The sequence below is a fragment of the Amblyraja radiata genome, chromosome 6 (assembly GCF_010909765.2).
Source record: "Amblyraja radiata isolate CabotCenter1 chromosome 6, sAmbRad1.1.pri, whole genome shotgun sequence".
Lineage (NCBI taxonomy): Eukaryota > Metazoa > Chordata > Chondrichthyes > Rajiformes > Rajidae > Amblyraja > Amblyraja radiata.
In genome coordinates this window covers 99529026-99555978 of record NC_045961.1, presented here as the reverse complement: position 1 = coordinate 99555978, position 26953 = coordinate 99529026, and the positions used below count along the sequence as shown (strand labels likewise).

Sequence of the window (26953 nt, the reverse complement as noted above, 5' to 3'; positions counted from 1 at the left end):
AACACTCCAGAGCTTCAAACGGCGATCCAGGTAAGGCATCGCCCGCTCCGCGGTGAATCCAGTATGTATTTTAAAACCAACTGTTTAATGACAACATACAGTAGGATCTAAATGTGTCACACTGTCACTGTCGGGTAGTCATGGTCCGCTAGTCGTGGGGGTGGGGGATTGGGGGGGGGGGGGCTCACAAATGAAATAGCTTAGGGCCTCTCTTCATCTAAATGCGGCCCTGCCCGGAGAAAACCCACGCGGTCACAGGGAGAACGTACAAACTCCATACAGACAGCACCCGTAGTCAGGATCGAACCCGGGTCTCTGGCGCTGTAAGTCAGCATCAATACCGCTGCGCCACCGTACCGCTGATAATGTTTCTCTTCAATTTGAAACGCCCTCCACCTCTAACGTTTCCCAGATCTGGCGAAATATCCTCAGCCTGAATCACAAATTGTTTCTCAATTGACAAACGCTGTTTTACTTTCTTCATTGAAGCCAATTTGTAAATAATGAGTCACACAACCACGGGGTGGGAGTAGGAGTTTACTGGATTACAGGCCCTTTTAAAAAGAAAAGAGTTGGAAAGTTTACAGAAAAATAATATTTAAAACGTTATTTTTCATATTTTGGGAACACCACAATATTCTTGGTAAAAAGTCCCACCCTTCATCCCAACCACAAATATAATAGATCCATGAGATTATTTTGTGTTGAATGAATCATGTCATCACACAATAAAAGAAAAGAACAAGCAAATGCTTTAAAATGTGAGGAAAGTGTGGAAATGGTCAGCTCAGTGGCGCAGCGGTAGAGTTGCTACCTTCCAGCGCTTCCAGCGCCAGGGACGAGGGTTTGATCCCAACTACAGGTGTTGTCTGCACGGAGATTGTACGTTTTCCCCGTGGGTTTTCTCCTGGTGCTTCGGTTTCCTCCTACACTCCTAAGACGTACAGGTTTGTAGGTTAATTGGCTACTTGGTATAAGTGTCAATTGTCCCGTGTGTGTGTGTGTAGATAGTGTTTATGTGCGGGGATAGCTGCTCAGTGGGCCAAAGGGCCTGGTTTTTCGTGGCTGTATCTCTAAACTAAACTAAACTAAAAAAAGTAAAGACATTTTCAGCTTTTGTGTAAATGCTGGAAGGAGCCATCAATGATTTAGTTTAGTTTAGTTTAGAGATACAGTGCAGAAACAGCCTTATTCGGAGGCTACTGAGTACACGACAACTAGCGAGCCCCACATACTAACACTCTCCTACACACACGAGGGACAATTTACATTTATAGAAAGGTAATTAACCTACAAACCTGTACGTCTTTGGAGTGTGGGAGGAAACCGGAGATCCCGGAGAAAAGCAGCGCAGGTTTTGGGGAGAACGTACAAACTCTGGACAGGCAACACTCATGGTCAGGATCGAACCTGGGTCACTGCCACTGTAAGGAAGCAGCTTTACCGCTGCGCCACCATGCCTCCCATTGATAAACGGTTTTGTTTTATATTCCATATTCATTAAATAACTTGAATTGACATGAAAACTTGAAAACCCACGCGGTCACGGGTGGAACATACAAACTCTGCATAGACAGTAACCGTTGCTGAGATCGGACCTGGGTTTCCAGTGCTGTGAGGAGGCAGCAACTCTACCGCTGCTCCACTGTGCCGCCCCTATGAGCTCAGAAGGATGAGCGGGTACCTCGTTGAAACTTGCCGAATAGTGAAAGGCCTGGATAGAGTGGATGTGGAGCTATTGTTTCCACTAGTGGGAGATCTAGGACCAGAGGTCATAGCCTCAGAAGAAAAGGACGTAGCTTTAGAAAGGAGATAAGGAATTTATTTTTAGTCAGAGGGTGGTGAATCTGTGGAAATCATTGCTGCAGACGGCTGTGGAGGCCAAGTCTGTGGATATTTTTAAAGCAGAGATTTACAGATTCTTGATTAATAAGGGTGTCAGGGGTAAATGGGTTTGAGAGGGAAAGATAGATCAGCCATGATTGAACAGAAGAGTAGACTTGATGGGCCGAATGGCATAATTCTGCTCCTATAACTTATGAACTTACTATCCATCACCTGTTCATATCACTTCAATGTTATCCCACTTTCTCATCCACTCCCAACACACTTGGGGACAATATTACACGGGGGGCCACCAATCAGCAAACCGGCATGTCTTTGGAGTGTCAACAGAAGTCAATGGATATTTTTAAGTTGGAGATTCAGATATTGTTGATTAGTACGGGTGTCAGGGGTTATGGGGAGAAGGCAGGAGAATTAAGTTGAGAGGGAAGGATTGTGGAGAGGGGGAAAGAAAGCTGGAAGAGAGGAGAGGCAGGACAAAGCACGGCAGGTAACAGGTAATACCTGAAACTCAGCGGGTGCAGCAGCATCTATGAAGCGAAGGAAATAGGCAATGTTTCGGCCCGAAAATTTGCCTATTTCCTTCGCTGCATAGATGCTGCTGCACCCGCTGAGTTTCTCCAGCACTTTTGTCTACCTTCGATTTTCCAGCATCTGCAGTTCCTTCTTAAACAGGTAATACCTGAAACGTCGCCCATCCATGTTCTCCAGAGATGCTGTCTGACCCACTGAGTTATTCCAGCATTTAGTCCCTTTCCACCATTCTATAAGTTCTGACTATGACCTCAGCTCTGCCTTCCTGCTTATTTACAGGAAATGTTATGGTTTCTGTCAACATCGGACTTAAAATATTTAAAGATTCTGCTTCCGCCGTCCATTGAGGAAGAGAGTTCTAAATATTCACAATCTACTCGGAAAAAATTCTCATCCCAATGCAGCCTTGAGGGGTCTCGACCTGAAACCTCACCCATCCATGTTTTCCAGAGTTGCTGCCTGACCCGCTGAGTTACTCCAGCATTTTGTGTATATTGAGCTTGGGCAACTTACAACCCAGCGACATGATATTGCTTTTCTCTAACTTGCATATCTCTCATTTCCCTCCCCCACCTCAGTCCTCTTGCGCATTTTATCGCTTGTAGTCCCTCGTTATCACCTCACCCCCCCCCCAGCCAACAATGGACCATTGTGGGCTCCACTTTACCCGAGTCATCGACGCAGCCTCTATTTGGTTGTGTACCTTCTGCCCGCAACAAAAGCTTTTCACTGTGTTGTGTATTAGTGCTGGAAACGGACTTTAAATAATACTCGGACACAAGAGTAATTTAACAAACCACTTGTATTCTGAACGCCACCTTGAGTCTCTCCTGCGCATGCGTACCATTACACAAGACATTAAATATGTTAATCATATTACATACATAACACACTGTACATCGGCACGCGTGACAATAAACTCAACTGATAAACTTCTCATTTCTCTAGTTCCCCCCTCCATGACTCTCAGTGTGAAGGGGGTCTCGACCCGAAACGTCACCTATTCCTTTTCTCCAGAGATGCTGTCTGACCCACTGAGTTACTCCAGCATTTTGTGTCTGCCCTTCCTACACAAGAAATAATGGTGCCTCTGTATGGTCAAATAGTATGTGCAACAGAAGAAGCAAACTCCAGCATTGACTGACTTGCCCTGAGTCAGCACACTGCAAGGTGGGGGGAAGCCACATGCAGAGAGGCCTGTGCTGGAAATTGGATCCAGATCGTACAAGTTACACAGGTTCAACACATGAGAAAGAAAAGAAACATGATGGATAGGAAAGATATTGTCAAGCTTGAAAGGGTTCAGAGAAGATTTACGAGGATGTTGCCAGGACTAGAGGGTCTGAGCTACAGGGAAAGGTTGAGTCGGCTGGGTCTCTATTCCATGGGGTGCAGGGGGTTGAGGTGTGATCTGATGGAGGTGTACAAAATCATGAGAGGTATAGATCGGGTAGATGTACAGGATCTCTTGCCCAGAGTGGGGGAATCGAGGACCGGGGAACATAGGTTCAAGGTGAAGGGGAAAAGATTTAATAGGAATCTGAGGGGTAACTTGGTGGGTGTATGGAACAAGCAGCCAGAGGAGGTAGTTGAGGTTGGGACGATCCCAACGTTTAAGAAACAGACTTTATATTATTTATCCAAGGTCAAAATAAGAAAAACAAGAACTGCGTTCACTTAATTTGTCTAAAGACAGGGGGGGGGGGGGGGGAAATAATTCCTTCAATTTTAAAAATAGAAAAACTAACAAAGAAATCTTATAAATTAATATATATATTTAATAATATTACATTAAATTAACGGTATTTTAATGAAGGTAAAGGTTGTTGTTTAATACCATCATACTAAAATTCTAAAAAGTAAATAAAGTTAAAAAAAAAGAAAAACAACTCATCCAGTTAAATTCTTAATCATTACAAAACAATATATTGTCAAAATAGGAACAGTAAATCTATAATTATAACTTAATCAGCTATCAATAGCTCCCAGAGACGGCTTCACCCTCAAAAGCCTTCAGAAAGCGTAATGTCTGAGTTGTTTAAGAAAAAGTTGCTCCCAGCCTTACTTTATCCAACTAGACTGCGTATACAACTCTTTAATGGTAACATTCGATTTTTTAACAACCCTCTTCCTCCTGAAGACCAACGGATTGCCGATGATGAAACCAGAAGGGAATGTGTCAACGTCTCTTTTAAGACTCTTGGAATTCTTTTGCAGTGGTCAACGAGCTGTCTTCAGCTTTATTCGTCAGCTGGATACTCTTGTTAATCCATTTCTGAATGAGAAAACAAATGGCGATTATTTTGCCGCAGACACAAGCAATCGAGGAGCAGTTTGGTGATGGCGGATGTACAATCTGAGTCTCCCGGGAGCTCCATCAAAGGAAACCACGTTGTCCCCATCGAGATAGTGAAAGGCCTGGATAGAGTGGACGTGGAGAAGATGAGAAGTGGGAAAGTCTAAGAACACAGGCCATAGTCTCTGAGTAAAAAGACGTAACATTAGGAAGGAGTTGAGGAGGAATTTCTTTTGTCGGAGGGTGATGAATCTGTGGAATTCATTGCTACAGAAGGCTGAGGAGACCAAGTCAATGGATGATTTTAAGGCAGAGATAGATTCCTGATTAGTACGGGTGTCATGGGTTTTTGGGTGAAGGCAGGAGAATGGGGTTGAGATGGAAAGATAGATCAGCCTCAATTGAATGGCGGTGTAGGCTTGATGGGCCGAATGACCTAATTCTGCTCCTATCACTTCTGTACTTATGAGTTACTTGCATGGGGTACAGCACACATGAACGCTGTGTGTTGTTGGAAGCTTGATATTGAGAGACTTTCCAAATATTCTATCAATTAACAGCTGAATATCAACTGTGGCTCCACCCCCTAATTCATACATCCCTCTAATTCCCTGTTTCAGACATCTTCAGACTTTAGAGATACAGCGTAGAAACAGGCCCTTCAGACCACCGAGTCCGCTCCGTCCAGCGATCACCCCGTACACTCGCACTATCCTACACACTAAGGACAATTAACTTTTTTTACCAAAGCCAATTCATCTACAATTCTAAGATAGACACAAAATGCTGGAGTAACTTACAAACTTGCACGTCTTTAGAGTGTGGGTGGAAACCGGAGCACCTGGAGAAAACTCAGGCAGTCACTGGGAGAACGTATAAACTCCACACAGACAGCACCCGCGGTCAGGATCAAACCCGGGTCTCTGGCGGTGTAAGGTAGCAACTCTACCGCTGCGCCACTGTGCTGCCTCCTGTTGTAGGAAGCTTGATATTGAGAGACTATCCATCTGCTCTATCAATTAATAGCTGAATATCAACTGTGTCTCCTCTCCCTGGTTCACACATCTTCCACACATGCACCGTAGAAAGCATTTTATCGGGATGCATCACAGGATGGTTTGGGAACAGCGCCATCCAAAACCGTGAGAAATTGCAGAGAGTTGTGGACGTAGCCCAGACCATGACACAAACCAACCTCCCTTCCATTGACTCCATTACACATTCATGCTGCATTCAGCAAAGGCACCAACACAATCAAGGACCAGTCTCACTCCCTCTTCTCCCCTCTCCCAGCAGGCAAGAGGTACAGATATTTGAAAACGCGCACCTCCAGATTCTTCCCAGCTGTTATCAGGCAATAGAACCATCCTATCAACATCTGGAGAACACCCCTGACTTGCCATAAACCTCATTGGAGACTCTCAGACCATCTTTAATTGGATTGTACTGGAATTATTCTTGCACAAAACGTTATCCCCTTCATGTTGTGTCTGTAAACTGTAGACAGCTTGATTACAACATGTATAGACTTTTTGCTGACTGGATAGTTCAAGTTCAAGTTCAAGTTCAAGTGAGTTTATTGTCATGTGTCCCTGTATAGGACAATGAAATTCTTGCTTTGCTTAAGCACACAGAAAATAGTAGGCATATACTACAAAACAGATAAATGTGTCCATATACCATGATATAAATATATACACACATGAATACGTAAACTGGTAGTGCAAATAACATAAAGTGGTTGCTAATAATCAGAGTTTTGTCCGAGCCAGGTTTAATAGCCTGATGGCTGAGGGGAAGTAGCTATTCCTGAACCTGGTTGTTGCAGTCTTCAGGCTCCTGTACCTTCTACCTGAAGGTAGCAGGGAGATGAGTGTGTGGCCAGGATGGTGTGGGTCTTTGATGATACTGCCAGCCTTTTTGAGGCATCGACTGCGATAAATCCCCTCGATGGAAGGAAGGTCAGAGCCGATGATGGACTGGGCAGTGTTTACTACTTTTTGTAGTCTTTTCCTCTCCAGGGCGCTCCAGGATAGCAAACAACAAGAAAGCTATTCACTGTACCTCGGTACACATGACAATAATAAAGTAATCTAGCTGTTGTACTAGTGTATGGTTGTTGTACTCATGCATATTAAGATCTGGATACATATCTCAGCACACTGACAATAATAAACCAATGCCCCCAAAACTTTTCAATTAACCTAGTTATTAACCTGGTTATTATCAAGCTGTTGCTTAAAGAGCGTTCTGGATGCTAAGTGATTGCGACATAAGATAAACACACAATGTTGGAGTAACTCTGCGGGACAGGCAGCATCTCTGGAGAGAAGGAATGAGTGACGTTTCGGAACTTCTTCTTCTTCACACTGAGGGTCTGAAGAAGGGTCTCAGTCTGAAGAAGGGTCGTGACCCGAAACGTCGCCCATTCCTTCTCTCCAGAAATGCTGCCTGTCCCGCGGAGTTACTCCAGTATTTTGTGTCAATCTTCAGTTTAAACCAGCATCTGCAGTTCCTTCTCACACATTTTGATTGCTACATATCCTATCCGACAACAGCGACTTAATTTCTAAAGCATTTTTGGACTTCCTGTCATATGTTAAATGACTAGGGTGGAAGAATGGGGGGGGAGTGGTTGTAAGGAGGGAGGGAGAGAGGGAGGGTTTGTAGAAGTTACTTGAGGTTAGAGAATTCAACCTTCGAACTGCTGGGTTGTAAATTACCCAAACGGAATATGAGATGCTGTTCGTCCATTTTGTGTGTGCCCTCCCTCTGACCGAAAGTTTAGTGTGGGAAACATAGAAACATAGAAATTAGGTGCAGGAGTAGGCCATTCGGCCCTTCGAGCCTGCACCGCCATTCAATATGATCATGGCTGATCATCCAACTCAGTATCCCGTACCTGCCTTCTCTCCATACCCCCTGATCCCCTTAGCCACAAGGGCCACATCTAACTCCCTCTTAAATATAGCCAATGAACTGGCCTCGACTACCCTCTGTGGCAGGGAGTTCCAGAGATTCACCACTCTCTGTGTGAAAAAAGTTCTTCTCATCTCGGTTTTAAAGGTTTTCCCCCTTATCCTTAAGCTGTGACCCCTTGTCCTGGACTTCCCCAACATCGGGAGCAATCTTCCTGCATCTAGCCTGTCCAACCCCTTAAGAATTTTGTAAGTTTCTATAAGATCCCCTCTCAATCTCCTAAATTCTAGAGAGAGGGAATGGGAAGACGGGGAGTTAAAATGGTTGGCGACTGGGACATCACGTAGGCCTCGACAGACCGAGCATAAGTGTGTCAGGGAAACACTTTGTTTTACAATGATCCATTCTACATAAAGGCAGGGAATCACTAACTGCATTCTCTGAACATTCTCCCCTCTCCCATCAGGCAAAAAGGTAAATTGACGAATTGTGGGCACAGCCCAGATCATCACACGAACCAACTTCCCTTCCATTGACCCCATTTATACCTCACGCTGCCTCGGCAAGGCCAGCAGCAGAATCAAGGACGTCGCACCCTGGCCACTCCCTCTTCTGCCCTATCCCATCGGGCAAAAGGAATAGAAGTGTGAAAATGCAGCTGTTATCAGGCAACTAAATCATCCTACCACAAGCAGGGAGCAGTGCTGAACTACTATCGACTTCTTTGATGACCTCGGACTATCCTTGATCAGACTCTGCTGGCTTTACCTTGCACTAAACGTTATTCCCTTATCAATGTATCTATACACTGTAAATAGATTGATTGTAATCATGTGTATGAAGGAACTGCAGACGCTGATTTAAACCAAAGATTGACACAAAAAGCTGGAGTAACTCAGCAGGACAGGCAGCATCTTTGGAGAGAAGGAATATGTTGCCCGTCCTGTTGAGTTACTCCAACTTTTTTGTGTCTATCGTCAATTGTAATCATGTTTTGTCTTTCCACTGACTGGTTAATGCACAACAAAATCTTTTCACTGTACCTCGGTACACGTGAGAATATACTAAACTGTACTGGTGCATAAATCAGGAGTGGCGATCTAACCCATTGTTTTAACACGTTCCCCGAGATCGGTGCAGGCTCGAAGGGCCAACTGGCCTCCTCCTGCACCTATTTTCTATATTTTCTATGTATTTCTTTAGTCAATATTTTAATTCCTTTAGTTACCTGAAAATCACCATTGCACTCTTCAAAAAGCCCCTTGAACTTCTGTTCAGCATCGGGGATTGGTTGACACAATTTGGACAATAATTTATATCTGCAGGGAATGCAAAATGCCAAATCACTATTTTTCACAACAGTTTTAGTACAGTATTTTTCATAACAGTTAATAACTTTATTGACTTATCTCATCTTAGGGGACAGAAGTTTAGGGGTAACATGAGGGGGAACATCTTTACTCAGAGAGTGGTAGCTGTGTGGAATGAGCTTCCAGTGGAAGTGGTGGAGGCAGGTTCGATTTTATAATTTAAAAATAAATTGGATAGGTATATGGACGGGAAAGGAATGGAGGGTTATGGTCTGAGTGCAGGTACAGTAGATGGGACTAGGGAAGAATAAGTGTTCGGCACGGACTAGAAGGGCCGAGATGGCCTGTTTCCGTGCTGTAATTGTTATATGGTTATATGTTATATTATATGGTTATCTGTTTAAAGAGCAGCAGATCAGAACATCAGCATAAAACAATGAGACAAGGGAGGATATCTTTCAACCAGAGGGTGTTTACAATTCACTGCCTGAGACAATGACTTTACTTGACTCGACTCGGCTTACTTGACTTTAAGAGATACAGCGTGGAGACAGGCCCTTTGGCCCACCGAGTCCATTCTGACCAGTGATTAACCCGTACACTAGCACTCTCCTACACACTGGGGATAATTTACAAATTTACCGAGGCCAATTAACCAACCAACCTGCACGTCTCCGGAGTGTGAGAGGAAACCGGAGCACCTGGAGAAAACCCACATGGTCACAGGGAGAACATACAAACTCCGTCTGGACAGCACTCGGAGTCAGGATTGAACCCAGTTCTCCGGTGCCGTAAGGCAGCAACTCTACCGCTGCGCCACAGTGCCGCCCACATGTTTAAGGCACAATCCCTCTAGGCGTCAATTGAACATTTAAACAGGAAACAAAGAGTGGGGATTAACAGGTCCCTTTCAGAATGGCAGGCAGTGACTAGTGGGGAACCGCAAGGCTCAGTGCTGGGACCGCAGCTATTTACAATATACATCAATGATTTGGGTGAAGGGATTCAAAATAACATTAGCAAATTTTCAGATGACACAAAGCTGGGTGGCAGTGTGAACTGTGAGGAGGATGCTATGAGAATGCAGGGTGACTTGGACAGGTTGGGTGAGTGGGCAGATGCATGGCGGATGAAGTTTAATGCGGATAAATGTGAGGTTATCCACTTTGCTAAGAAAAACAGGAAGGCAGATTACTATCTAAATGGCGTCAAATTGGGAAAAGGGGAAGTACAACGGGATTTGGGGGTCCTTGTTCATCAGTCTATGAAAGTAAGCATGCAGGTACATTAGGCAGTGAAGAAAGAAAATGGCATGTTGGCCTTTATAACAAGAGGAGTCATGTATAGGAGCAAAGGGGTCCTTCTGCAGTTATACAGAGCCCTAGTGAGACCACACATGGAGTATTGTGTGCAGTTTTTGTCCCCTAATTTGAGGAAGGATATTTTTGATATTGAAGGAGTGCAGCGTAGGTTTACAAGGTTAATTCCCGGGATGGCGGGACTGTCATATGCTGAGAGAATGGAGAGGCTGGGCTTGTACTCTCTGGAGTTTAGCAGGATGAGAGGGCATCTTATAGAAAGTTTAAGATTGTTAAAGGTTTGGACACGCTAGAGGCAGGAAACATGTTCCCGATGTTGGGGGAGTCCAGAACCAGGGGCCACAGTTTAAGAATAAGGGGTAAGCCATTTAGACGAAGGACCACTTTTTCTCACAGAGAGTGGTGAGTCTGTGGAATTCTCTGCCTCAGAGGGCGATGGAGGCCGGTTCTCTGGATACTTTTAAGAGAAAGCTAGATAGGGCTCTTAAAGATAGCAGAGTCAGGGGATATGGGGAGAAGGCAGGAACCGGGTACTGATATACTGGCTCAAAGGGCCGAATGGCCTACTCCTGCACCTATTGTCTATTGTCTATTGTCTATTGTCCACAAAACAATCTCTTAAAACAATTTACTAGTGGAAGGCATGGGTCATTGGTGTTGATATATGGATTGATATATTACATTATGTGCCTGTATTGAAATGCTTTCTACAGGGAACGAACGAAAGGGTCTTGTGCATTGTAACATTTTCGATGCCCTTTATGTGGTGACCCATTGCATACCTTGTGTACGCAAAATAAAGAATATCACGGTGACAATACAGTATTAATTCATACATTCATTCATACATTCATTCAAAGATATTATTTTTTCTCTGGAACACTGAAGTGTCGAGGAGATTCACCGACCTGATAGAAGTTTATAAAATTACAAGACGTATAGAAAAGGTAGAGAGTCAGAACCTTTATCCCCAAGCCGGAAATATCAAATACCAGAGGGCATAGCTACAGGATAAGAGAGGAAACGTTTAAAATTGATGTGCTGGGCAAGTGTATTAGTAGCACAGAGACTGCCTGGAACGCGCTGCCAGGGGTGGTGGTGGAGGCACACAGGGACTTGTGCCACGTGGCACAATGTGGTGCCGATTAGGTGCAGCCACACTCCACACAATTCAGCCCACGATTAGTTTATTTCAGTGATACAGTGTGAAAACAGGCCCATCAGCCCACCGAATCCACACTGACTAGCGATCACCCATACATGTGATCGACCCAACTAGCCCATGCCGCGTAAGATGCCCCATCTACACTGGTCCCATCTGCCCACCTTTGGCCCATATTCCTAGAAACCTTTCCTATCCATATACCCGTCCAAATGTCTTTGAAATGTTGTCCAGCACTGATTTTTCTGCACTCTTGGTTCCAGAGCCTTGCTGGATTATCCGTTTTGCCGGATAAACAAAGGTCACGCTTTCCGAGAGGTGTCCAACGGTACCTAGGCCGCTGGGGAGCCGAGATACAGGCCCGCAAATTCGGCCTCGGAAGTCGGCTATGGGAACGGATCTGCCGGCTCTGGCCGGGCCGGAGTTCCAGAGCCCCGGCCGCAGGGGGGCGAATTCGACCCGCTGATTGTCCGCGGAAGTCCCGATGAGGTAGAGATCGGCCGCCTCACCCAGCCTAGGCGCCACATTTTCGGGGGGATTTCAAGTGCGCACTCGTAATTATGTCCGGATTAAAGGAGGCCAGTTGCCAGAAGACCGGCGGTGGACCTGCACATCCTCTGTCAGCTCATTCCATATACCCATCTCCCAGGTAGGTGAATGTAAAGGAAAGTTGAATAAAATATAATTCAGCAGTACGCTGAAGATGGGGGGCATCTAAAGAAGAGCGTGGGGTGCAGTCAGAAGAGCAAAGCCAATTTAACGCTCCTTGATAAAAACTTCACATGAATACATCCTTCTCAACCATACAGCTCCATGGTTAGACATCTAATAAACTAAAACAGGTGATAGTAACGACTTACTTTATGCAGACCAAAACTAGGAGCAACAAGAGTGCGACGAGAATCACTGCAACCACTGCCACAATTGTTGGCAAAGACATATCCTTTCCATCAGGATCTGGAAATACAAAGCCTTCCGTTACTTTGTTTCTTTGTGTGTTTTGTGTGGGGGGTGGTGTGGGGGGGTGAGGGGGAAACCATTTTGGCCGCGTCCTCCATGGAGAGGCGACTTTTTCTAGGTCGCCTCCCACATGGCCTAACAATCAGGATCGGCGTGGCCTTTCCCGGAGACGCGCCCGGGGCTTCAGCGGCGGGCGCAGCATGGACTCTCGCCATGGAGCGGGCGAGCCCTCGCTGGGGCTCGCCGGAGGGGAGCATTCCGCTTTTCTGGCCCACGGCAGCCGGCAGCCTGAAGCCGCGGTCTGCAGAGCTCCAGCTGGCGCGGCGTCTACAGCCCGGGATCTCACGTTGGGGACCCGGGGGAAAGAAGAAGCTCAATCGGCCAGCCCGCGGATAACTTCTACCGTGGGCGCGGCATGGACTTACCATCACCCCTGGAGGGGAGCTTCGACCGCCGGCCCTGCAGTCTGCGGTGCTTCTGGCTGCGACGCGGCGGGAACTTTAAATCTTTGATCGCCGGCCTGCGGCCTACACCATCCTGAAGCCGCGGTCTCCGGTGGGGAAGAGCCGATCCTGGACTTACCTTGACTTTACTTTGTTCTTTACCATCTGGACGCCCGCAGTAATGGCTGCGGAGGTGGAGGTCCCGACCACGGGGGGAAATGGAGGAGGACTGGCCAATTTCTGTGCCTTCCACCACAGTGATGAATGCTGTGGTGGATGTTTGTGTAAAATTTTTATTGTGGTTGTGTGTTCTTTATTATTGTACCGCTGCTGACAAATTCATTTCACTTGCACTTTATGTGCAATGTGACGAATAAAACTGATTGATTGATTGACTATCTGAGTCAATAAACGTGCAACATGATCAAGAACAGACATGATTCCACATGTAAGAAGGAACTGCAGATGCCACTTTACCCCGTAGATAGACACAAAATGCCGGAGTAACTCAGCGGGTCAGGCAGCATCACAGATATGATTCCATATTTTCCTCGTCCTGTCCCTGGTCCAGGAGAGGATATTTACACTAGTGGGAGAGTATAGGACCAGAGGGCATAGCATCAGAATAAAAGGACATACCTTTAGAAAGGAGATGTGAAGCCTTACTAATCAAGAATCTGTCAATTTCCGCCTTAAAAATATTCATTGACTTGGCCACAGGCGTCTGTAGCAATGAATTCCACAGATTCACCATCCTTTGTCTAAAGAAATTCATTGCTACAGATAGTGGATATTTTTAAGGCGGAGATTGACAGATTCTTGAAGGTAAAAATTATGTCCTTTTATTCTGAGCTATGGCCTCTGGTCCAAGACTCCCCCACTTGTGGAAACATTCTCTCCACATTCACCCTATCTAGGTCATTGACGATACGATAAGTTTCAATGAAATCCACCCTTATCCTTCTAAACTCCAGAGAGTACAGGCCCAGTGCCTTTAAACGTGCATCATTTGTTAATCAATAGACAAAGGAAAATAGACAATAGGTGCAGGATGAGGCCATTCGGCTCTTCGAGCCAGCACTGCCAATCATTGTGATCATGGCTGATCATTCACAATCAGTACCCCGTTCCTGCCTTCTCCCCATATCCCCTGGCTCCGCTATCTTTAAGAGCTCTATCTCACTCTCATGAAAGCATCCAGAGAATTGGCCTCCACTGCCTTCTGTGGCAGAAAATTCCACAGATTCACAACTCTCTGGGTGAAAAAAGTTTTTACTCATCTCTGTTCTAAATGGCCTACCCCTTATTCTTAAACTGTGGCACCTGGTTCTGCACTCCCCCTACACCAGGAACATGTTTCCTGCCTCTAGCAAGTCCAATCCCTTAATAATCTTATAATCTTTTAATAAAATCCCTTCTAAATTACAGTATAAACAAGCCCAGTCGCTCCATTCTATCAACATATAACAGTCCCGCCATCCCGGGCCTCGTGAACCTACGCTGCATTCCTTCAATAGCAAGAATGTCCTTCCACAAATTCGGAGACCAAAACTGCACACAATACTTCAGGGCCCTGTACAACTGCAAAAGGACCTCTTTGCTCCTATGCTCAACTCCTCTTGTTATGAAGGCCAACATGCTATTAGCTTTCTTCACTGCCTGCTGCATCCAATCATTCCTGGGTTCAGAAGCGAGCACAGAAAGCTCTCAGTGAAGCTTGTTACTGTCTGAAGAGTCAAAAATAAATTGCAAAGCTTCAGTGCCGACCGCAGGAGATAGGGACAGGTTAGTGTGCCTGAAAAATGCTCAAAGTCCTCTTGATATGTCATAATAATTCTGTGCTTGAAAGAAGAGTCAAACTGAGCGTGTGTTCCTGGCACTTACTGCAGTCTACTCTAGTCGGGTCCTGCTCTCCGTTGTCTCTAGATTGCTCCCAGTGATCACAGTATTTGATGCTCTTAAATAAAGTCTGGATTGCCTTGCCTGATCTTTGTAGTGTGTTTTAAGGTCATGAGGTCATAAGGAATAGGAGTAGAATTAGGCCAGTCAGTCCATCAAGCCAACTCCGCCGTTCAATCATGGCCGATTTAACTCTCCCCCCTAACCCCATTCTCCTGACATCTCCCCATAACGTCTGACACCCGTACGAATCAAGAATCTATCTATCTCTGCCTTAAAAATATCAACTGACTTTGCCACCATGGCCTTCTGTGGCAAAGAATTCCACAGATTGATCACCCTCTGACTACATACATTTCTTCTCATCTCCTTCCTAAAAGAATGTCCTTTAATTCTGAGGCTATGACCTCTAGTCCCTGACTCTCCCACTATTTGACACATCCTCACCACGTCCACTCTATCCAAGCCTTTCACTATTCTGTATGTTTCAATGAGGTTCACCCTCATTATTCTAAACTCCAGCGAGTACCCGCCCAGTGCCGACAAATGCTCATCATAGGTTTTTAAGTTTTTAAGGTTATCATAGGTATTTAAAGTTTTTTTTAACAAGAGAATTCCCCTTACCAATACTAAGCGGTTTGCTCCAGTCACTCCAGATAGGCCTTTCTGAACATTCATTGGTCAACGCTGCTCTCACATGCACTGAATATTTTTTTGTGTGATCCCTGCTGATTATATGATTTGTGGAAGTCACATTTTCAAGCTGAGAGAAAAAAAACACAATGGTCACTGATTCATTACATTGACATGAGTGACGAAAGCAAAGACAGCTCACCTTAAACTCGCTGCCTCTAGAAATGAGCTAATATCATCAAAAACCCACACCTCCCCACCCACGATCACATCTGCTACCATCGGGAAGAAAGTCCAGGAGTCTGAGAAATGTTACCTCAAGATTCTAGAACATCTTCTTCCCATCAATTTTTAGGCTCTAAAACAACCCTGCACAATGCTATAGGACTTTGAAGATAGACACAAAAAGCTGGAGTAACTGCATGGGTCAAGCAGCATCTCTGAAGAAAAGGAATAGGTGAAATATCGGGTTGAGGTCGTCCTTCAGATTGAGAGTCTGGGGAAAGGGGAACGAGAGATATAGAAGGCACGTAGAAGAAATCAATGAAGGATATGCAGAAAGCAGCGAAAGGTGGGGCCCACAATGGTCCATTGTTGATTGTGGGGTGGATGATAACAGGTTATACAGACTGAAATTCAATAGGATGACAGTGAAACTATTTGGACAACTAGGGTGGGGAGGGATGGAGTGAAAGAGGATACTTGAAGTTGGAGACTCATACCGTTGGATTGTAAGCTGTCCAAACGAAATATGCAATTTGCATTTGGCCTCACTCTGGTAATGGAGGAGGCCCAGGACAGAAAGGTCTGTGTGGGAATGGGAAGGGGAGTTAAAGTGTTTGGCTACCGAGAGATTGAGTAGGCCAAGGCGGACTGAGTGAAGGTGCCCAGTATGCGTTATAGGACTTTGGTTAGGCCGTGTTTGGAGCATTGCGTGCCGTTCTGGACGCTCCATTAAAGGAAAGATGTGCAGGCTTTGGAAAGGGTGCAGAGGAGGCTTACCGGAATGATGCCTGGGTTAGGGGCATTCAGCTACAGGGAGAGGTTGAGGAGGGACTTGAAAGAAGTATTAAATTTATGAGGCATAGATAGATTTGAAGGGCCTGTCGCACTTGGCGATTTTTTCGGTTACTGCTGGCGTCATATCAATGTCGCCAAAAGATTGTGAACATTTCAAAATCCAGCGTCGACAAAAAAAATGTTGCGACACTTGAAAAAACACCGCGCGTCATGCGTCATCACGTCGCGTCACGCCGCATCACGCCGTTAATTTTTCGGTGACCTGATACGTCAGTCAATGATACCAGCAGTCACTGAAATAATCGCCAAGTGGCACAGGCCCTCCAAACCCATCTAGGCCTCTCATCATTTTAATACTTCTTTCAAATGGCCAACACTAGAGGGCATAGCTATAAGGTGAAAAGGGGAAAGTTTAATGGAGTTGTGCGGGGCAGGTTTTTTTTACACAGAGGGTAGTGGGGGCCTGGAACGCATTGCCAGGGGTGGTGGTGGAGGCAGATATGATAGTGACGTTTAGGAGGCTTTTGGATAGGCACATGGAAGTGCAAGAAATATAAGTATATGGATCATGTAAAGGCTGATGAGATCGGTTTAACTTGGCATCATGTTCGGCACAGACATTGTGAGCCGAAAGGCCCATTCCTGTGCTTCATAACAAGAGGATTTCAGTATAGGAGTAAAGAGGTTCTTCTGCAGTTGTATAGGGCTCTGGTGAGACCACATCTGGAGTATTGCGTACAGTTTTGGTCTCCTAATTTGAGGAAGGACATCCTTGTGATTGAGGCAGTGCAGCGTAGGTTCACGAGATTGATCCCTGGGATGGCGGGACTGTCATATGAGGAAAGATTGAAAAGACTAGGCTTGTATTCACTGGTGTTTAGAAGGATGAGGGGGAGATCTTATAGAAACATATAAAATTATAAAAGGACTGGACAAGCTAGATGCAGGAAAAATGTTCCCAATGTTGGGCGAGTCCAGAACCAGGGGCCACAGTCTTAGAATAAAGGGGAGGTCATTTAAGACTGAGGTGAGAAAAAACTTTTTTACTCAGAGAGTTGTGAATTTATGGAATTCCCTGCCGCAGAGGGCAGTGGAGGCCAAGTCACTGGATGGATTTAAGAGAGAGTTAGATGGAGCTCTAGGGGCTAGTGGAGTCAAGGGATATGGGGAGAAGGCAGGCACAGGTTATTGATAGGGGATAATCAGCCATGATCACAATAAATGGTGGTGCTGGCTCGAAGGCCGAATGGTCTCCTCCTGCACCTATTTTCTATGTACTATGTTCTATGTTCTATGTAAACCAAAACTACAACCCTACCTCAGCTTTGAACAATTATAGACTTGTATAAGGTCTACACAATTCTGTTTGTGCTATTATGGTATGTTGTGATGAACTAGTATAACTGATAATTTATTGTATAATAGCTTATTACATAGGGGTGTATTATAGACCGCCAAATGGGGAACGAGAATTGGAAGAGCAAATATGTAAGGAGATAGCAGATATTAGTAGTAAGCACAAGGTAGTGATTGTGGGAGATTTCAACTTTCCACACCTAGACTGGGAAACACATTCTGTAAATGGGCTGGATGGGTTGGAGTTTGTAAAATGTATGCAGGATAGTTTTTTGCAGCAATACATAGAGGTACCTACTAGAGGAGGGGCAGTGCTGGACCTCCTGTTAGGAAATGAGACGGGACAGGTGGCGGAGGTATGCGTTGGGGAGCACTTCGGGTCCAGTGATCACAATACCATTAGTTTCAATATAATTATGGAGAAGGTCAGAACTGGACCTAGGGTTGAGATTTTTGATTGGAGAAAGGCTAACTTTGATGAGATGCGAGATGATTTAAAAGGAGTGGACTGGGACATTTTGTTTTATGGGAAAGATGTAGAAGAGAAATGGTGGACATTTAAAGGGGAAATTTTAAGAGTACAGAATCTTTATGTTCCTGTTCGGTTGAAAGGAAACAGTAAAAATTGGAAAGAGCCCTGGTTTTCAAGAGAAATTGGACATCTTGTTCGGAAAAAGAGGGAGATCTACAATAATTATAGGCAGCATGAAGTAAATGAGGTGCTTGTGGAGTATAAGGAATGTAAAAAGAATCTTAAGAAAGAAATTAGAAAAGCTAAAAGAAGATATGAGGTTGCTTTGGCAAGTAAGGTGAAAGTAAATCCAAAGGGTTTCTACAGCTATATTAATAGCAAAAGGATAACGAGGGATAAAATTGGTCCATTGGAGAAACAGAGTGGGCAGCTATCTGCAGAGCCAAAAGAGATGGGGGAGATATTGAACAATTTCTTTTCTTCGGTATTCACCAAGGAGAAGGATATTGAATTATGTTAGGTAAGGGAAACGAGTAGAGTAGTTATGGATACTGTGAGTTTCAAAGTAAAAGAAGTACTGACACTTTTGAAAAATATAAAAGTGGATAAGTCTCCAGGTCCAGACAGGATATTCCCTAGGACATTGAGGGAAGTTAGAGTAGAAATAGCCGGGGCTATGACAGAAATATTTCAAATGTCATTAGAAACGGGAATAGTCCCCGAGGATTGGCGTACTGCGCATGTTGTTCCATTGTTTAAAAAGGGTTCTAAGAGTAAACCTAGCAATTATAGACCTGTTAGTTTGACTTCAGTGGTGGGCAAATTAATGGAAAAGATACTTAGAGATAATGTATATAAGCATCTGGATAAACAGGGTCTGATTAGGAACAGTCAACATGGATTTGTGCCTGGAAGGTCATGTTTGACTAATCTTCTTGAATGTTTTGAAGAGGTTACTAGGGAAATTGACGAGGGTAAAGCAGTGGATGTTGTCTATATGGACTTTAGTAAGGCCTTTGACAAGGTTCCTCATGGAAGGTTGGTTAAGAAGGTTAAACTGTTGGGTATAAATGCAGGAATAGCAAGATGGATTCAGCAGTGGCTGAATGGGAGAAGCCAGAGGGTAATGGTGGATGGCTGTTTGTCGGGTTGGAGGCAGGTGACTAGTGGGGTGCCTCAGGGATCTGTGTTGGGTCCTTTGTTGTTTGTCATGTACATCAATGATCTGGATGAAGGGGTGGTAAATTGGATTAGTAAGTATGCAGATGATACCAAGATAGGGGGTGTTGTGGATAATGAAGAGGATTTCCAAAGTCTACAGAGTGATTTAGGCCATTTGGAAAAATGGGCTGAAAGATGGCAGATGGAGTTTAATGCTGATAAATGTGAGGTGTTACACCTTGGCAGGACAAATCAAAATAGGACGTACATGATAAATGGTAGGGAATTGAAGAATACAGTTGAACAGAGGGATCTGGGAATAACCGTGCATAGTTCCTTGAAGGTGGAATCTCATATAGATAGGGTGGTAAAGAAAGCTTTTGGTATGCTAGCCTTTATAAATCAGAGCATTGAGTATAGAAGCTGGGATGTAATGTTAAAATTGTACGAGGCATTTGTGAGACCAAATCTGGAGTATGGTGTACAATTTTGGTCGCCCAATTATAGGAAGGATGTCAACAAAATAGAGAGAGTACAGAGGAGATTTACTAGAATGTTGCCTGGGTTTCAACAACTAAGTTACAGAGATAGGTTGAATAAGTTAGGTCTTTATTCTCTGGAGCGCAGAAGGTTAAGGGGGGACTTGATAGAGGTCTTTAAAATGATGAGAGGGATAGACAGAGTTGATGTGATCAAGCTTTTCCCTTTGAGAATAGGGAAGATTCAAACAAGAGGACATGACTTCAGAATTAAGGGACAGAAGTTTAGGGGTAACATGAGGGGGAACTTCTTTACTCAGAGAGTGGTAGCGGTGTGGAATGAGCTTCCAGTGGAAGTGGTGGCGGCAGGTTCGTTGGTATCATTTAAGAATAAATTGGATAGGCATATGGATGAGAAGGGAATGGAGGGTTATGGTATGAGTGCAGGCAGGTGGGACTAAGGGAAAAAAATTGTTCGGCGCGGACTTGTAGGGCCGAGATGGCCTGTTTCCGTGCTGTAATTGTTATATGGTTATATGGTTATATGGTTACATATGTATCTATTATATTATTGCAGCAATGTTACTGTAAAGCTGAAACATGTAAGTATATTATTTTTCCAGTCAGTGTATGTGACAATTAAACACTCTTGACTTTTGAATTCACAGGGGCAGAATTTCTCGAGATATTTTTATTTAGAAGCCAAAGTGTAATTTTTTTTGGTACGCAAAAATATTTATTAAGACTTTAATGATGTGAGGCAAATGATTTGATTCAGAATCTTACTTCTACAGAAAGAATGAAGAAATTCTACTGCTTATAAGAGTTGGAGCATTGAAGAGAAAGATACATAGTGGGAACGACCCAAAACATCGCCTATTTCTTCTCTCCATAGAAGCTGCCTCACCCGCTGAATTTCTCCAGCATTTTTGTCTACCTGTGGGGATGAAGGTAACTTTTGTGTCCTTGCAATTGTTCATAAGTTCAAACTGTATGTGATAGGAGCATAATTTGGCCATTTGGCCCATTAAGTCTACTCCACCATTCAATCATGGCTGATCTATTTTTCCCTCTCAACCCCATTCTCCTGCCTTCTCCCCGTAACCCCTGACACCCGTACTAATCAAGAATCTGTCAATCTCTGTCTTAAATATATCCATTGATTTGGCCTCCACAAACTTCTGTATCAATGAATTTCACAGATTCACCACTCTCTGACCGAAAAGAACAATAATAATAATAATACATTTTATTTATGGGCGCCTTTCAAGAGTCTCAAGGACACCATACAAAAATTTAGCAAGTAGAGGAAAAACATGTAAGCGGAATGAAATAAATAGTAGAGACATGACTAGTACGCAAATTAAAGACAGAATTCAATTCAAAACACAATATGAGGCAATTCAAGCACAGATGAAAAGGGAGGGGGACATGGGGCTAAGGATAGGCAGAGGTGAAGAGATGGGTCTTGAGGCGGGACTGGAAGATGGTGAGGGACACGGAATTGCGGATCAGTTGGGGGAGGGAGTTCCAGAGCCTGGGAGCTGCCCTGGAGAAGGCTCTGTCCCCAAAACTGCGGAGGTTGGACTTGTAGATGGAGAGGAGACCGGCTGATGTGGATCTGAGGGACCGTGAGGGTTGGTAGGGGGAGAAGAGGTCAGTGAGATATGGGGGGGCCAGATGGTGGAGGGCTTTGTAGGTGAGGACCAGGATTTTGTAGGTGATCCGGTGGGAGATGGGAAGCCAGTGAAGTTGTTTGAGGACTGGAGTGATGTGATGCCAGGATTTGGTGTGGGTGATGAGTTGGGCGGCTGCGTTCTTGACCAGTTGGAGTCGGTTGATGTAGGTGGAGCTGATGCCATGGAGAAGTGAGTTGCAATAGTCCAGTCGGGAGGAGATGAAGGCATGGATGAGTCTTTCAGCAGCGGGAGGTGTGAGAGAAGGTCTGATTTTGGCGATGTTGCGGAAGTGAAAGAAGGAGGTTTTAATGACATGGTGGATGTGAGGCTCAAGGGAGAGGGTGGAATCAAAGATCTTGCCAAGGTTGCAGGCCTGGGGAGATGGGGAGACAGTGGTGCCGTCGATGGTGAGAGTGGGGTTATTGACAATCCACCTCATCTCCATCCTAAATTTATGTCTTTTTACTCTGAGACTATGGTTGTCGCCGGTGCAGACTTCGTTTTTTTTTTGTTGTTAAGTAATGATTCTATTTTTAATTTTATGTCGAAATGGGGTCCAGTCGCTGATTTTTCGGCGACCTGCTACGACTAAGATAGTCGCCGGCAGTCACCTAAAAGTAGCCTAAAGGGCCTGTCCCACTTTCACGACCCAATTCACGACCTCTGCCGAGTTTGCCCTTGACTCACACTCGCAGCATGGTCATCACGAGGTCGTAGTAGGTCGTAGGTAGGTCGGAGGTAGGTCGTGATGCTAGTCGTCGGTACTCGTGGCATCAAGTTGGTCGGGGCATTTTTCTAGTCTGATGAAAAATGTCCACCAGTAAAAAAGGTCGTGAATCAGGTCGTGAAAGTGGGACAGGCCCTTTAGTGGGACAGGCCCAGTAGTGTCCAACTACTCTACTGAAGTGTCACATAATGCATATCTTATGGAAAGGTAGAACAACAAATGCAAAACTCCAGGCACCGGGCACAGTTACTCTACCTCCTGCCTTCCCCATAGCACGACTAAGCTGAAGACATCTCACCATGCTTGTGGAGGGAGATAGACATAAAGTGCTGGAGGAACTCAGCAGAACAGGCAGCATTCCTGGAGAAAAGGTCTAGGTGAATTTTCGGGTCAGGACCCTTTTTCTGTCTGAAGATGGGTTCGAACCCGAAACATCACAAATTATTTTCCCCCAGAGTCTGAAGAAAGGTTCCGACCCAAAATGTCACCTATTCCTTTCTCCAAAGAAGCTGCCTGAGCTGCTGAATTACTCCAGCACTTTGTGTCTATCTTGATACAAACCAGCATCTGCAGTTCTTTATTTCCACTTGTTTCATCAATCTTGCAGACCATGGATTATCTGCTGTGCTTTGCAGAGACAGGCTTCTCTGTGTGGAGATCCTAGTTAGACTCAGCTACATGTAGTGGGCCACATTGTTCACAAGATATATTCGATTCTGAGTTTAGAAGGATGAGGCGGGACCACGCTGAAAAATTATCGAATAACGAAAGGCCTGGTTAGATTGGTGTGGAATGGATGTTTCCATAAGTAGGAGAGTCTAGGACCAGAGATAATAGCCTCAGAGTTAAAGATACGAAGGAGATGAGGAGGAATTTGTTTCGTCAGAGAGTGATGAATCGATGCAATTCATTGCCACAGACAACAGTGGAAGCCAAGTCAATGGATATTTTTAAGGCAGAGATAGATATTCTTGATTTGTGCGGGTGTCAGGGACATCCATCCTTGGATTAGTTTAGTTTATTTTACAGAGATACAGCGCTGAAACAGGCCCATTGGCCCACCGAGTCCGCGGAGACCAGCGACCCCCTTGCTCACAATTAACACGATCCGACACACTAGGGACAAATTACCAGTTTTGTTAACCAAGCCGATTAGCCTGTAAACCTGTACGTCTTTGGAGCGTGGGAGGAAACCGGAGCACCCGGAGAAAACTCACACAGGTCCCGGGGAGAACGTACAAACTCCGTAAAGACAGCACCCATAGTCAGGATCGAACCCGGGTCTCTGGCAATGTAAGGCAGCAACTCTACCGCTGCTCCACCGTGCCGCCCCTGATCCTTATCCCAACTCCCAAGCAACACAAGTAACGAGTACTTGAGTAGCTGATCATAGTTAAATTCCCACACCTGGGATAAAGTAAACACTTGCTTACCTTTGTGTTTCCATCATTCAAATTTGTGCAGTTTAATTGAAACGTGTAACAAATGGTTTTGAAATCAAATTTTGGAAGTGTCCATTTGACCTCATCCGTGCTTTTGTCGATCATGACATTTATTGGACTGTCGAGTTTATCTGCAAAGAGAGAACTTATTTCAAAGTCACAGCATAGTTGAGACACATCAGAAACAACTCTAAAATTTCACGTGGAATCTTAATGTCGCTTCATTGTTCAACTCCTAGTTCATACGACAATTAAACACTTTTGACTCTTGACACCTCTGTAAATCGCATGCACACAGTTTTGGGAAGTCAACTCATAAAAACATAGAAACATAGAAAATAGGTGAAGGAGCAGGCCATTCGGCCCTTCGAGCCTGCACCGCCATTCGATATGATCATGGCTGATCATCCAACTCAGTATCCCATCCCTGCCTTCTCTCCATACCCCCTGATCCCTTTAGCCACAAGGGCCACATCTAACTCCCTCTTAAATATAGCCAATGAACTGGTCTCAACTACCTTCTGTGGCAGAGCATTCCACAGATTCACCACTCTCTGTGTAAAAAATGATTTTCTCATCTCGGTCCTAAAAGACTTCCCTCTTATCCTTAAACTGTGACCCCTAGTTCTGGACTTCCCCAACATCGGGAATAATCTTCCTGCATCTTGCCTGTCTAACTCCTTCCCCATAAGAGGGTGATGGCTCTGCTATCTATATTCATCATGTCCAGGTGAGTTGAAAAATGCAAAAGGTACTGGCACATAACACAAAAGGAGACACACGAGATTGCAGATGTTGTAATCCTGAGCAACAGAACAAGAGCCTTCTTCATAAGTTCATAAGTTATAGCCTCTTATGAATTTGGTACATTTTTTAAATTCTAAGATTATGAGGTCACTCAGAGACTTGATTAACAATAAAACTACGTCTTGATCACAGATTGGAGCTCAGTAAGACTCAATAAGGTCTTATGAGATGATTATCGGAGTAGACTTGATGGGCCGAATGGTCTAATTCTGCTCCTATCACTTCTGACCTGATGACCTTATCTCCGCCTTAAGAGTATACATTGACTTGGCCTCCACAGCCATCTGTGGCAATGAATTCCACAGATTCACCACCCTCAGCCTTATGAAGGATCCTGACCCAAAACATCGTGTTCCCGTTCCCCTTCACAGATGCTGCCTGACCTGCTGAGTTCTTCCAGCACTTCCTCCTTCGCCCATAACACAGAAGAGTATCTGAAACTCTGTCTGTACAAATGGGTGTCAGAGGTCATGGTTCTTGGTTTCTTGGTCCTCCAAAAATTCCAAATGGTATTTTAACTGGAGGTGGTGAAGGGAGGCTTTAGCCAGAAAGGGTTATTGGGAAGAAAGAGCTACTTTAAATTTAGTTGCATCTAGTTGGGTAAATATAGTTGGGTGGAGATTATTCCATGCTTTAATTGTGCGGGGGAAGAACGAATTGCTGTACACATCTGTCTTTGTAGCTGGGATCACAAATTGCATCAAATGCCCTCGTCTGCTCCTAATTGGTTTGGGTTTGGTGTAGGTCTTGTAATCTATGTCGAGCTGACCTTTTAACATTTTGTAAAAACAGGTCAAACGGTGAGCTTCATTTCTGTCTTGGAGAGGGTTCCACCCCAGAGAATTCAGAAGTTTGGTGACACTCGCTTCTCTCTCATAGGTGTTAGTAACAAATCGAGCTGCCTGTCTTTGGACACGTTCGATGGAAGAAATGTTTATATTTGTGTATGGGTCCCATGCTGCAACTGCGTAGTCCAAATGAGGTCTAACAAGGGTGAAGTATAGCTTCTCCTTGACAAAAGTTGAACAATGATGAAAGTTGCGCCTCAGAAAGTTTAGGACACCTGTTGATTTCACCGTTGCATGATGAGTCTGACCATTCCAACGCAGATCATTCTGCAATTTGATGCCAAGATACTTGGTTTGTTAGGATTCTTCAAGAGTGGCACCAAGTATATTGTAAGATGTTTCACCTGGATACCGCTTTCTGGTGACGCGCATGGTTTCACATTTGGAAGGGTTGAACTGCATGCCCCATTGTTATGACCACTCATCCATAGTATCGAGATCCTTTTGGAGAGCATCTTCATCATCAGCTGACTTAATTGGACGGTACAGCAAACAATCATCAGCGAATAGTCTGGTCGTACTTGCGACTTTTTCATGGATGTCATTTATGTAAAGCAAAATAGGTGTGGGCCAAGTACTGTGCCCTGAGGTGTACCACTCAACACTGGATGCCAATTGGAGCTCTTTCCATTCACACACACACACACACGCTGAAGACGTTTTGTCAGGAAACTGGAAATCCATCATTTCGTGTTGGAACGAATACCATAGAAGTCAAGCTTCCGAAGCAGTCTCTGGTGTGGGTTGACATCTAATGCTTTAGAAAAGCATATGGGGAGAAGGCAGGAGAATGGGAGTTGAGAGGGAATGCTGGACCAGCCATGATTGAATGGCCGAGTAGACTTGATGGGCTGAATGACATAATTCTGCTCCCATGTCTTATGCAGTTTTAACAGGGGCCCAAGCTATGACCATGTGCCTTGGCCATTACAGGCAAAGATTCTAAGTTCTTCTGAATCAACTTAACATCCTGTGCCTGTCGCCCTGTTCCTCAACAACCATCATCGCCAACACATTACTATAAATCTACAAAGGAGATAGTGATCGGCTTCAAGAGGTGAAGTGGTACACATAGCCTGGTTTGCATTGACGACACCAAAGTAGAGACGGGTAAATTATTTAAAGGATTCGGAGTAAATTTCACCAATGTCCTGGACCACCCATGTTGAAGTAATGGCCTTAGAAGTCTTAGGAAGTTCGGCATGTCCCTAATAACTTTCACGAACCTCTACAGCATTTTATTGGGATGTATCACAGCTTGGTTTGGGAACAGCTCCATACAAGACTGAGAGAAATTGTGGACGCAGCCCAGACCATCACCCAAACCAACCTCCCTTCCATTGAATCCATTTATGCGTCATGCTGCCTCGGCAAGGCCAGCAGCGTAATCAATGACGAGTCACACCCTGGCCACTCTCTCTTCTCCCCTCTCCCATCGGGCAAAAGGTACAGAAGTATGAGAATGCACACCTCCAGATTCAGGGAGAGTTTCTACCCAGCTGTTATCAGGCAAATGAACTATCCTACCAACAACTAGAGAGCAGTCCTGAGCTACTATCTATCACAGGAGACCCTCAGACCATACTGGACTTTATTTTGCACTATATGTTATTCACGTTAGTTCCTTATCATGTATCTGTAC

The 26953-nt window shown here is 44.7% G+C and overlaps 1 protein-coding gene across 1 annotated transcript in view; it reads right to left on the bottom strand.

Annotated features, from left to right (window-relative positions):
* Positions 1-3163: 3163 nt before the first annotated feature.
* The window catches only part of LOC116974634 (interleukin-5 receptor subunit alpha-like), a 300632-nt gene continuing 276842 nt past the window's right edge, over positions 3164-26953 (bottom strand). The window contains exons 7-9 of the mRNA XM_033023318.1: positions 12246-12342; positions 8823-8913; positions 3164-4654 (exon numbers count right to left, since the gene is read on the bottom strand). Coding sequence (XP_032879209.1) covers positions 4571-4654; positions 8823-8913; positions 12246-12342 — 272 coding nt within the window. The 3' untranslated portion in view covers positions 3164-4570. The remainder of the gene's footprint in view (positions 4655-8822; positions 8914-12245; positions 12343-26953) is intronic.